The sequence below is a fragment of the Neofelis nebulosa genome, chromosome 7 (assembly GCF_028018385.1).
Source record: "Neofelis nebulosa isolate mNeoNeb1 chromosome 7, mNeoNeb1.pri, whole genome shotgun sequence".
Taxonomy (NCBI): Eukaryota; Metazoa; Chordata; class Mammalia; order Carnivora; family Felidae; genus Neofelis; species Neofelis nebulosa.
This window is the reverse complement of record NC_080788.1, coordinates 43,494,158-43,507,351: the sequence shown is the minus strand read 5'-3', so window position 1 is coordinate 43,507,351 and position 13,194 is coordinate 43,494,158. Positions and strand designations below refer to the sequence as shown.

The 13,194-nt window shown below is 34.3% G+C and overlaps 1 protein-coding gene across 5 annotated transcripts in view; it reads right to left on the bottom strand.

The window, feature by feature from the left end:
- VPS13C (vacuolar protein sorting 13 homolog C) overlaps positions 1 to 13,194 on the bottom strand; it is a 200,150-nt gene that overhangs the window by 167,159 nt on the left and 19,797 nt on the right. For 3 of the 5 annotated variants that reach the window (XR_009264099.1, XR_009264100.1, XM_058737530.1), the window contains exons 4-6: positions 11,964 to 12,059; positions 10,200 to 10,301; positions 4,458 to 4,520 (exon numbers count right to left, since the gene is read on the bottom strand). Coding sequence is in view for 2 of the 5 variants with exons in the window: in XM_058737530.1 (XP_058593513.1) it covers positions 4,458 to 4,520; positions 10,200 to 10,301; positions 11,964 to 12,059 (261 nt within the window). In the remaining 3 variants the exon portion in view is untranslated. The remainder of the gene's footprint in view (positions 1 to 4,457; positions 4,521 to 10,199; positions 10,302 to 11,963; positions 12,060 to 13,194) is intronic. The other 2 variants (XR_009264101.1, XM_058737531.1) reach the window with 1 other exon arrangement.

Below are 13,194 nucleotides of genomic sequence, written 5' to 3'. Positions count from 1 at the left end.
ATAAACATCCTCGTAGGGTGCCACTAGACTAATACCTTCTACAATGCCATTCACAGCCTGTTAATCCCCTACTCAAAATTATTTTTTAAGGCTCTCTGCAGCCCGGCAGACAAAATGAAAAAGTGTTTGCATGACACAAAGGTCCTTTCAAGATCTGACCCCTAGCTCCTTGTGCTGTTCTATCTCCTCTACTCATGCTTGTGCTGGATACTTCAGAAACACTATTCTTACCTAACAAAACAAGCCTAACTTTCTAACGGCTAATGCTTCTCTCTTATATGAATCATTCCCAGAACTTCCCTGAAGTTCTTCACCAGGCAAACTCCTGGGAGGCTCCCAAATCCCAGATCCCCTAAGGCCTTCTTCAACTATTCCAAGCAGCTCCAGGGCCATCTACCTCTGCACCTTTACATAGACTTCCACTAAGCAGTGATTATACTGTAATTGAAATGTTTACGCAACTGTCTTGCCACTAGGCAGGAATCTTCATTAGGACAGGAATTATCCTAATATGTAGGCACACAGCACATGACAGGCATCTGTTCAAATGAGTCAAAAAATCCACATCTGAACATTGTAATAAAATATATAAACCCAGCTCAGGTTATATATATAGCATTTGAGAAAATACACATGAAATTTAGCTTGAAATCTTAAAACTGTTCTTCCTTGGGGTGCCTGGGTGGCTCAGTGAGTTAAGTGTCTTGACTTTGGCTCAGGTCATGATCTCACAGTTAGTTGAGTTTAAGCCCCGCATCAGGCTCTGTGCTGACAGACACATCAGAGCCTGGAGCCCACTACGGATTGTGTATGTCTCCCTCTCTCTCTCTGCTCCTCCCCTACTCACACACTCTCTCTGTCTCTCTCTCTCTCTCTCTCTCTCAAAAATAAATAAACATTAAAAAAATTAATAACTAAATAAAATTGTTCTTGATATTTTAGAGCAAATTGTCCTGCCACTATAAAAACAAAGAACCAGGGGCGCCTGGGTGGCTCAGTTGGTTGGGCGTCCGACTTCGGCTCAGGTCATGATCTTACAGTTCTTGAGTTCGAGCCCCGCGTCATGCTCTGTGCGGACAGCTCAGAGCCTGGAGCCTGCCTCGGATTCTGTGTCTCCCTCTCCCTCTCTGCCCCTACACAGCTTGCACTCTGTCTGTCCCTCTCTCAAAAATAAACAAACATTTAAAAAAATTAAAAAAACAAAAAACCCCCAAAGAACCAAATCCTGGATTCCAAGAATAAAACCCTAAGTTTCAAGACGAAAATATTTAATAAATACATAAACAATCTGGACCTTGTTATTACCAGTATTTCTTGCCATAATGATGGTCCCTAAGTCTTTTTCATTCATAAATTAAACACCTAGAAACAGACTGAGTTCTCAAAGAAGTATTACTTAAAAAGAAACAAGAAAGACAAAACTACCCCCACTTGACTAGAACAGCTTTCAGAGACAGTTTCAGCTTCTGGGTTTAGATACTACTGTAACTCACTCTTCTTACCTTACCTTATTATCTTTCTGGCTTCACAACTGTTTTAGCCTCTTGTTTCATCTTTATTTGATCCCAGTGTTAGAAAGTTTCTATTTAATCTGATGAATACTAAATTTATGATTCTCAATCACTCTCTAAATTGGTCCTCAAATATTTTGGTCTTGGGGCACCTTTTACACACTTACTTGAGAACCTTTCAAAGCTTTTTATTAGTGTGGGTTACAACTACTGATATTTGCCAGAGTGGAAATCAAAACTGAGCAATTTTTTAAAAATGTTTAATTCACTTTTTAAAAACTACTATGCGATAGCATTGATAACACATGTTTATGAAAAATAACCATATTTTCCAAACAAAAAATTGTAGTGAAAAGAGTAGCATTGTTTTACAATCTTACAAATCTCTTAATGTCTGGCTTGGCAGAAGACAGATAGATTCACATACCTCCTTCTGCCTTTGATCCGCTGAAATATGTTGTTTAAATTGAAGCATAAGAAGAAAATCTGAACTAACCACATACACGTGCAACAAAAACAAACAAACAAAAAAGGGTGGAACATCTTCATGGTCTTTTCATGTAAATACGGATACTATACCCAAACTCAACAAGTGGTAGTTTCTTAAAGGTTAATTCCATTTTGGAATCTGAAACTCTATCAATAATTTTTTCATCCAAATTAAATTAAATTGGTTACCTTCCACTTTAAATGGATCTTTTACATATACCTGAATTGTTTTATCACTCATTGATAATAAGGAAATATTGCTTCATTGAATTATACAGATCTTCTCAATGTTGAGTGATTTCATTATTTACCATCAAAAATCCCATTTGTTAGTACCCCTGCCAATCTCATCAAAAAGTCTTTAAGTACTGGGAAGCTGCCAAACTCCAGGTGGCAAATACAAGTTTTCCAAAATTCTAATTTTTGCTCAAAAGCTAAAATCTTATTATTAGCAACAAATATCATGAGTTGATTTTTGTTGAAGTGTCTACCAAACACCCAAATCTGAATAATAACAGTCTGCCAATCACTCTTCCACGTAAAATGATTTTCCAGGAAAAAAGCAACTAGTTCAGCTGACAATTTAAACAATGCGCAAGTATTTTTCCTTAAGACAATTATTCTACGTTAAGTGCTTCATACATACTTCTCCCTTTGTCACACAAAAAATTAAAGACACATAGTCAAGAGCTTAAGTTGATTCAAATTAAATTTTTTCTATTCCATCAATAACAGTTTTAAGTAATACTGGGGCTCTCTTTCTTTTGTTTCATCTTATTTTTTACTGTGAGTACATGGTAGTGAACAATAGAATGGCAACCAGTCAAGTTTGGTGCCACTGCCTTGATTCATGCTGAGGCAGCCGCAATTTTACACAACACTGCTTCTTCATCATCAGCACCAGTGTTGGCACAGTAAAAAATCAAATATTGTTTTAGTATTATTATGAAAACAGTTTTGATGGTTTGGGAACTATTGCTCTGGAATAACTTTTTAAATGACATCAAATGGGGAAGGAATATACACTCAGAAAGTAGAAAGATGAAATGATCATGAAGTATACATTAAGTCCCACCCAAATGAATGAAGATATCATCACCAAATTAACTATTCTCATTTCAGAATCATCAATATTCTAGGACTAGTTTTTTATCCAGGTTAATGTAGTGTTTTTGAAAAGTAAACTCTGAATCAATTACATTTTCCTTTATAGTGATTGATCACTGTCTGGTTTTTTGGGGGGAGGTGGTGTTTTGTTTGTTTGTTTGTTTGTTTGATCACCAATATTGTCCAATGATTTTGTTATGACTTGAACGGGCCACTGGAATTCATTTGTACCTTGGAGGCAGATAACTCCTAGTAGGATCAGAAAACACTGCTCCGAGAGACTGTAGAAAGCTGGTCTAATCATAACAAAATTAAAAAGTGAGCCATGAGTACTTCCTGACTATCTTTTATATTAAACAAAGTAACTGCAAGGCAAATTAGCATAGTCAGTCACATTTGCTAAAGGGGCAAATTTTATTAAAAGAGAAATGCCTTTCAAGACCATTTCACTCAATGCTGTGATATCTGCAATGCAAATTCTTCTTCCATTTGCCAAATGAACCCAAATATTAAACAAGTTTCTAGCTGTAGAATTCTAACCTAATGCTTATTGTTTATGTTTTGAGTACACACCTCACTTGCCATTCAATCGATACAAATTTTAAGTGTGACTAAGTTAATATAATAAACTCCTATAAAATTACAGAAAATATAATTAAACATGTCAAATTAATTTGTAAATTGTCAGAATTATTATTTTAACATACTTGATCAATTCCCTACCAAATAAAAGAATCCTATTGTAAATGCTAAAGCAGTCAGCCTTCAAATCTGCCTTTTGTGGAGCCTCAAATTTCAGTATGCTGTGTAAGACAATGGTCTACATTTGTCTCTAGAGCCCCTACGGAGGTAAAGCAAATCAGGGAGGATATGAAGGACGCCAGATGGACACCTCTTATCAAGGCTCTAAATAAAGTCCCACACAGTAAAATAGGTTCCATTTTCTTGCTTTTTACAAATCTGAAAACTACTACTATAGGAGAGAACTTGCCCAGCTGAGAAACTACTATATGACAGAGTCCACAAGGCAATCCAGATGTGAAAGTTGTCTACAGACCAAACTGTAAGCTCCACAAGGACAGTTCATGTTTGTTTTACCCCATGAACATTCAGGCATCCAGCACGGTGCCTGCCATGTGAATACACTAAATATTTAGTGAATGAACAAATGGCTACAGAAGGTTGGGAAATGGAAATGATGGTAAAGGAGAAAGACGTGAATTACATTTCCATATTTTCTTTAAAAAAAAAAAAAAAGGCATGTCATCAAATGGGCTCCATTAAATGTTCAAGAGTAGATAAGAATATAATTTTTTATATAACTAAATAAAATTAACCATGCATACCCACCAGGCTTGATGTCCTTGTAAACAAAGTTTTCCAAGCCATATATGAACTCCCCTGAATGTGCCCCTGCATCCGCATGGCAGCAATAACCAGAATGCAAAGCATTTAAAAGACACTTTAATTTCACATGTAAAATATGTCTAAACTTAATTCAAAGAATTAGAAATCATGTGACAGAAGAAGTGAAATGCAGTGACACCAAAACAATCTATTTCTAAGGAAGTATTCACAGTGACACCATTTCCATTATTTCACCATACAAACTTTATTATCATAATACTGTAACAAAATTTCTTAGTAATTAAAATTGTAAGAATTAACCATTTCAAATTAAGCAAAGCAGACAAATTAGCACTAATATCTCACTGAATTGTTTGAAATTTTCCAACAGAGCAAAAATCAGATATTTTGGTTCCCTTTTTGCTGTTTTTGCCCATTTGCAGAACGCAATATTGAGAGATATTTACACTAACTTCAGAGTCAACTAAAATGAACCCATCTTACTTTAGTTTACTCTCATCTGTCCCTTTTTAGATACAATGACTCCTTTCTACCCATTCTTGTTAGTGATGGCCAGATAGCACCATCCTCCCATTCCCTACTCACATACAGCATAGACACGACGGCAAGCTTAACCTTTCTAAAACACAGCTCTTATGACATCCCTCCCTGGATTTTTAAAGGAAGTAAAAGGGAAACTTACTGACTCTCTTCGTGGTTATAGATTAAAGTTTGTTATAACACGAAACTAAAAATAAAGGCTCTAGAGCCAGAGAAGGTTCAAATTACAGCTCTATCATTTTCTAGCTCTGTGACTTAGGATGACTTATTTAACTTGCAGCTTTCTCCACTGGAGAAATGGGAACAATAGCCTTAAGTCATAGAGTTGTAACTATTAAATGAGTCAATAAATAGAAAGCGTTTTGAAAAGTGACCTGGCAAATAGTAGATACTCATTAAATGTTAGCTGCTACTATTGTCATTACCGTCACCATTATCACCATCACGGCATTCAAATCTCTTAAAATTGACCTAAACTCAGCTTTTTAACTTACATTTAACTAGATTCTATCAAACTCCCAAATTCTTAGCTGTTCCCCATACATACTCCATACTTGTCTCTCTTCACTGTCCCCTCCACCTAGAAGACCCTGTCTTCTTTTCTGCAAACTCATCTTTTAGACACAGCTTAAATATGTGTCTAAACAATGTCTGCCCTGATCTCTTTGGCTGAACATGACACGTTCATTCTGAACTTCCTTACCACTCTTATCTTTACCTCTCTGATGAGACTCAACACTTTTCTCCTGTTTATTATTATGCGTATGTCTTATTTTCTCAACTAAAATGTAAGGTTTTTGACAGCACGATTCACGGATTCTCTAACTTTTATGTTTCCATCAGCATGTTGAGCAGATGGGCATAAGACTTCTCAAAAGTACCTAGAAACTAACGATATTGCCTTCAAAATTCTAGTTTTAAACCTAGCATTCTATCCCCAGTCAAATCAAACAAGTATGTAAGTAAACAAAGACTTTCAGACTTGAAAGGATTTTAAAAAATTATATCCAATGTATCCTTTCTTAAAAGCTACAGATATGCTTCAGCATAACTAACAAAGAACAAAAGGCAAGGGACCCAGAAAACACTGAACTAAACACAGAAGAGTAATGAAGACCAATCCCAGGATGACAGCTGTGCAGCAGGACTGAAAAAACAACCATTTCAAAGGGAGATCTTCAAGAGAAAATGGGGATGGGGTGTGGGTGGGGAACCAATAGGTGGGTATGACAACAGTAAAGTAACACTGAGAGTCATATAACATTTCATGTGGCCAGTGAAAAGAATTAAAGGTAAATTTACACAGAAAAGAAAGCAAATAAAAAAGAAGCATTTACAAGTTCAAGAAAAACAAAAGGTTGTAAAGAAAGGAAATATAGGGGCGCCTGGGTGGCGCAGTCGGTTAAGCGTCCGACTTCAGCCAGGTCACGATCTCGCGGTCCGTGAGTTCGAGCCCCGCGTCAGGCTCTGGGCTGACGGCTCGGAGCCTGGAGCCTGTTTCCGATTCTGTGTCTCCCTCGCTCTCTGCCCCTCCCCCGTTCATGCTCTGCCTCTCTCTGTCCCAAAAATAAATAAAAAACGTTGAAAAAAAAAAATTTTTTTAAATAAAAAAAATAAAAAAAATAAAAAAAGAAAGGAAATATAATCACAGTACATCATTTGACCTACACAGTGAACAATTACACTGTCAGAGTAATGTAAATTTGACCTGTAATTGGCCATAAATTATTATATACCATATTCTGAGACGAGAAAGAGGGCAATTTAGAGTGAAAGATGATGCTAAGAGAAGTAAACTCCGTGACTACCATAAGAGGATATCCTAGGTAAGACCTTATGCTAATAAGTTAGATAATGGCAGAACATCAGTATTTCTAAAACCACGGTTCCCTCTAAGGAATGGGTCTAAAGGGTAGAGAAGAGCAGAACAGGGGATTGACATTTTCCCTCAGAAGTCTTTTTGGGAAAACTATTTGATTTTAAAGTGTGTGTGTATACTACTTAGATAAAATTAACATTTTAAATACAGAATCTACAGCGTTTGGGAATCTTTGGCCTTCATAGGAATTTAATCTTTCCCTTTACTTTATAAAAGCCTTTCTAGGAAAATAAACTCACTATAATAAAATAAAAGGAGAAAAATATCAAGAAGTTTATTTTAGGTGGCTCAGTCGGCTAAGCGTTTGACCCTTGATTTCGGCTCAGGTCATGATCTCACAGCTCATGGGTTCGAGCCCTGCATCAGGCTCTGTGCTGACAGCGTGGAGCCTGGTTGGGATTCTCTGTCTTCCTCTCTCTCTGCCCCTCCCCCACTCACATGCTGTCTCTCTCTCTCTCTCTCTCAAAAAATAAAATAAAATATACATATTTATATTTATTTATATATTATATATGATATATATTATGTATTTTTAATATTTATATTTATATTTTTAAAAGTTTATAGGGGGGCGCCTGGGTGGCTCAGTTGTTAAAGTGTGAAACTTCGGTTCAGGTCATGATCTCACAGTTAATGAGTTCAAGCCCCACGTCAGGCTTTGTGCTGACAGCTCAGAGTCTGGAGCCTGCTTCAGATTCGGTGTCTCCTTCTCTCTGACCTTTTCCCGACTGCACTCTGTCTCCCTCTCTCTCAAGAGAAAATAAACATTTAAAAAATTTTTTTTCATAAAAAGTTTATTTTTACAGTTGAGCAAATTGTTTAGAAATGAACTATTATATTTCAATTTTATTTTTTCCCACAAGACTGTGGGCAGCACTCTATTTTACCAAATAGAACAAATTAAGTAAAAATACATCTTTAAAGCCGATTAGCATGATTATTTTGTTTTCAATTTTATCATCTGCGGCTTTGAGTTAAACTACTTCCTCTTCTCACCTCTCTTAGTCTCTATACATGTGACATGGTGCTTTTGTGCTTTTAAAACCAAGAAATAAGTGGAAAAATAATAAGTCTCCAAAATAAAGTACAATATTAATATTAATAATGGCAAAATGCAAAGCATCTAAAGACTAGGGTGTTTTTTATCATTTGCATGAATAATACTATATAAAAATATGACCTATATTCATGGAAACTTGAAAAAATTTATATGCAGTCAAGATAATTAAATGTATTTTTTAAAAAACAGTATCAACATATATCCCAATTCTTGAATTCATCTCTTTTATTTTAAGATTTATTTTGAAGTAATTTCTACACCCAACATGGGGCTAAACCCACAACCCCTAATCAAGAGTCACATGCTCTACCAATTGAACCAGCCAGCCACCCTGAATTCATTTCTTTCATACTCAGAATATTTTTCTGAAAAATCTAAGATAATAACATTAAAACTGAATTTTACATTCTAAATTTTAGTTCTATCCCCCCAAAATGTAAATTTTACTATTCAGGAAGTTACAACGTAATTATTGTACATTATATAAGCATAATAGTCCTATCGACACAAACTGAGGGCCACAGATGTTCAGCCCCTATAAATACATCAAATCATCCTAAACATATAAATTAAGCATTTATATGGCAGGCAGCATTCAAAATTTCATAGGTGCTCAATACAAAATGTACAGCAGGTTATGATTTTGCCAATTAAGCTGTCAACTACTAAAACAGGAGAGACTATACACACTTCTTACAGTTCACTGGAAACACTCAAATATGTTTTAAACAATCACAGCTAATTCCATCCAAAAATAAAAAAGCAAGAGGAGTTTGGAGTTTATTTCTAAAAAGGAAAAATATAACTTAATTTTATACATACATAATGAGTTATGCATATAATTATGCTATATTATATATTATGATACATATTTTATATATCATTTTATCTAAACATGTATCACTATGCCTACTGATAAATATATGTCATTAAATACGGTGTGTTAACAAAATATACTTAATATGACCTGTATCAAGAAAGAAATGAAATTCTAACGCTCTCCAAGTCCTTCTCCTCATTTTTAGGGTACAATTTCCACATATACTAATTAACCAAAAGTGAATAAAAGTAAATAATCGCACTGAATTGTCATAAACAAAACCATTCTCACTTTGCTTTATTTGGCACACAAAAGTAACAGAAATAAAGAACACTGTTTTCATAAAAACAAAGATTCTTAAACTTCAGGGGAAAGACAAAATATGCTCAAGTATGAAAAGAGAAAGGTAAAACACATTTAAGTTTTTAAAAAATTTCTTTCATTTAGACAGCCTCAATACTTAAAGTATTTTAGTAATTTTCTGTAAAAGAATAATTCTGCTTAAGAGCAAGCACTTGGGGCAAAAAAAAAATGATAAGGAATTTTAATGAACAAGCTATTTTTAAGAGATTTCTTACTGATTACACTAGGAAACAAAATCATTTCTGTCATTTCTAACTCACGGTTTGCCCTACCTTTTAAGAAAAACCAAAGAAAAATGCATTAGCATTTGTGGTATCGTCTTCTCCCGTCACAGACATGCATAAACATGCCAACCAAATGATAGAAAAATGATGTAAACTGCTAGTAATTCTCACACCCCAAACAGCAAATGGGGTGTGATTTGACTTGAAAGAGAAAAACTGGAGGCCTGGAGGAATCCTTCAACTCATCACTCTATAGACTACTTTTTCATCTCATCCTTATTCTTTCTCCATAAACCAAATCAAAATAGTCATCATATTTTTAGGTAAAAACAAAAAATTAAAACTTAAGGCAAGAAGTTAAAATGCTGAAATCTGAAAAATCAAGTTTTTAAAAATATCCTATACGATATAAGGAGACATAGCTAGAAACAGAATTACAGCACTACTTCCTCTAAACATTATTTCACTACACTGATATGGTGAACCTCATTATCTTCCATGGATACACCTAAAAATGTAGAGATAGAACCTATTAGCATTTGGCAAAAACAAACAGGCTTGCAAGAACTCACAGAAAGGTCTCCATAAAGCATCACAGAAAAACAAGTGGTTAAAGACATTGGGAAAATTAAACCGGCAGTGAGATAAAACAATCGTGTGGCAATGATTCCTAAATGTGGGCCATGAAAATATAATTAATATTGTGACATGTGATTTTAAAAGAATATTCTTTCTTTGGAACTACAATTTATGAAAGCTTACGAAAGTATCCTCTTTAAAGTGCATTAAAGATATCTAAAATATAGGTATATATATCTAAAACATAAACATATTGTACCTTTCTCTGCTGCTTTCTGAAGAGCTTCTTCAATTCGGGATAGCTCTTTCTGTTTAATATCTTGCAAGGATTTTTCTTCTTTTTCAGCATCATATTTAATACCTAAAAATATATATTTAGTTCACATATTAAAAAATGCAATTATCAGATAAATAGGAAACGTTCAACCTCATTATGATTGGGAGTGTATGTGTACTCTAAGTCTTGTAAGCCACTTTTTAATTCAAAAGATCCGCAATCTTTAAATTAATCTTTAAATTAATTTCACAAAAGTTTAAACATAAATAAACGATCCTTCTTTATTTACAAAGCTTTTATCAAAAGGGAAAGGAGGGAAAGAAAGTAATTAAAGAGAGAAAGAATGGGGCACAGAGGTGGCTCAGTCAGGTAAGCATCTGACTCTTGGTTTGGGCTCAGGACATAATCTTCCTGTTTATGGGATCAAGCCCCACTCTGCTGGCAGTGCAGAGCCTACTTGGGATTCTCTCTGCCCCTCTTGCTCTCTCTCTCAAAATAAACAAATTAAGAAAAACAAAAAATAAAGGGAGAAAGAAAGAGAGAAAACCAAAAAGAGAGGAAAAGAGTGAGGAGAAGGTAAAAAGGAGAAACAGAGGCAGGCAGAAAATTTCCAGTCATCTTATCTGAGGAGTAAAATTTTGAGTAACTATAAAAAACACATAATATCCAATACTAGATGGTACCAATATAGACTGACAAAAAGACTCTTAGAAAATAATTCATGGAAACCAATTTGACAATAAATTTCATATATTAAAAAAAAAGAAAGAAAATAATTCAAGAATATGTATCAACAATCAGAAAATAGGTATTTCCTTTTTATCCAGTAATCTCATTGCTGATAATGTATCCTAAGGAAATAACACCAAAGAATAAAAAAGATATCTTTAAGAACAAGGTGTTTATAAGGTTCAATGTAATAGTCCAAAACAGCAGGCAGCCCACAATGGAATATCCTATAGACTTTCAAAATTATCACTATCCCATATCAAAAATACATACATTAAGTAAAAAAGCCAGATCCATGTTGTATATATAAAATGTGATAAATACTCTATCAAATTGAGTATGTATATAGTAAAGAACAGAAAGCAAAATATAAAAATAAAAATTGTGTTTGCTTTCTGGTTGGGAAAACAAGTAATTTTTCCCTAAAATATCCAAACTTTTCTTAACATTCTATTGTTCTTATAACTGAAAAAGAAACAATCATAACAAAAGGTATAACTTAAGTAAATAATGCTTTACAACATTCATTAAAAATTAAAATACTATTATTTACGATGAAAAATAATCTACCTTTTTCACATGCATTTTTGAATGAACACTCACTCAAAACCAGAAGCAACAAAATAGGGGGGAAAATTTCCCATTCTTGAAATCTGTAGCTTAATACATCAGTACATTTTTAAAAACTTACTTCATTTCATTCTCCAAAAGTAAATTATTCAATGCATCTGAACTTAAAATGAAGCCTTAGTTGCAAAATAATTATTCAGAGAAGAGATTAAAATTATCAAATGGTTGGAATTATTCTTTCCATCAGTAACACAAAAATATTTTATATAAAATGTGGCAATATATATGTGTGTATATGTAAAATGTACATATACATGTGTGTATATGCATATATATAATCAGTTTAAAGTATCTTCTATTTTATTAAACATATTAAAATATTTAGCCAAGGTAATAATTTAATTTCACTGTGCTGTTACTGAGTGGTTATAATCTTAAACAACATACTTGCTCCAGGGACAACAAGCAGGTAGAGTCCCTCTAGGGTCGCAACAACTGCTTCTCCATAAAGGTTTTTCCAAGGAATCTTCAAAGTTAATTTATCTAAAAAAAATAATAATAATTTCAACCTTAAATTCTTATTTGAGCTACTCCAGAAGATACACATTTCCCACTTTCCTTTTAGAGAAAAAGTGTAACACAATGCTCACGCATATAGTATATGTACCACTCAGAAAAAAATGAAAAAACTCCAAAAATGAAATTTACAAAAATCTCTTCCATATTTGTAACTATTCACAATGTATTTTATACTTTTCAAACTTTCTGATAATTATAATTTCATTTAATATTTCCCAACTGTACGTAGAATGAGGCAGCTATTATTTCAACTTTGAAAAAAATGAAACTCAGTCCCAAAGAAGTTAAAAGAATTACCTAAGTCTACCCAAGTCATCAGTGTGGTGGTATATATACCACCAGAATCACTGGTACTTTTAAATCAAGATGCCCAAAGTTTGGGGCGCCTGGGTGGCTCAGGTGGTTGAGCATCCAACTTCAGCTGAGGTCATGATCTCATAGTTCACAAGTTCAAGGCCCACATCGGGCTCTGTACTCACAGCTCAGAGCCTGGAGCCTGCTTCAAATTCTGTCTCCCTTTCTCTCTGCCCCTCCCCCACTTACACTCTGCCTCTCACACTCTCTCTCTCAAACAAAAAAAGAAAACAAAACTTCTTTTAAATAAAAAAAAGATGCCCAAAGTTCAAAGAACTGTTAAACAGGATAATAAAGTGAAGAGGAAATAAAATAATGCAACGTAAGGGAGGATATTTTGATTCACTCTCATGGCTTATGTAGGTAGGGCAGTTTTACCTGGGAATCTATTCCCAGGGTTAAAATCTCAAATTACTTCTCCATTTAAATTGTATTATTCTTCAGTTTGTAAACCTGTTGAGTTTCCTAAATGGCTCCCATGGGAGGGGAGTCTAGAAGCAATAATGCCAGTATACTTCTGGGCCATTTCTAAGTCTGATGACTTTATAGTGAGAACCACCTATTTATAACAGATACTCTTACATATGTAATTAACTCATAAATTCCTAAAAAGTTGATCTGATTGCCTTTAGGGTGAGCATGAGTCTGAAAAAGTGAGAAATGATGCACAAGAATGAACCTGGACCACTTTCTTACACCATACACAAAAATAAACTCAAAGTGGATGAAAGACCTCAATGTAAGA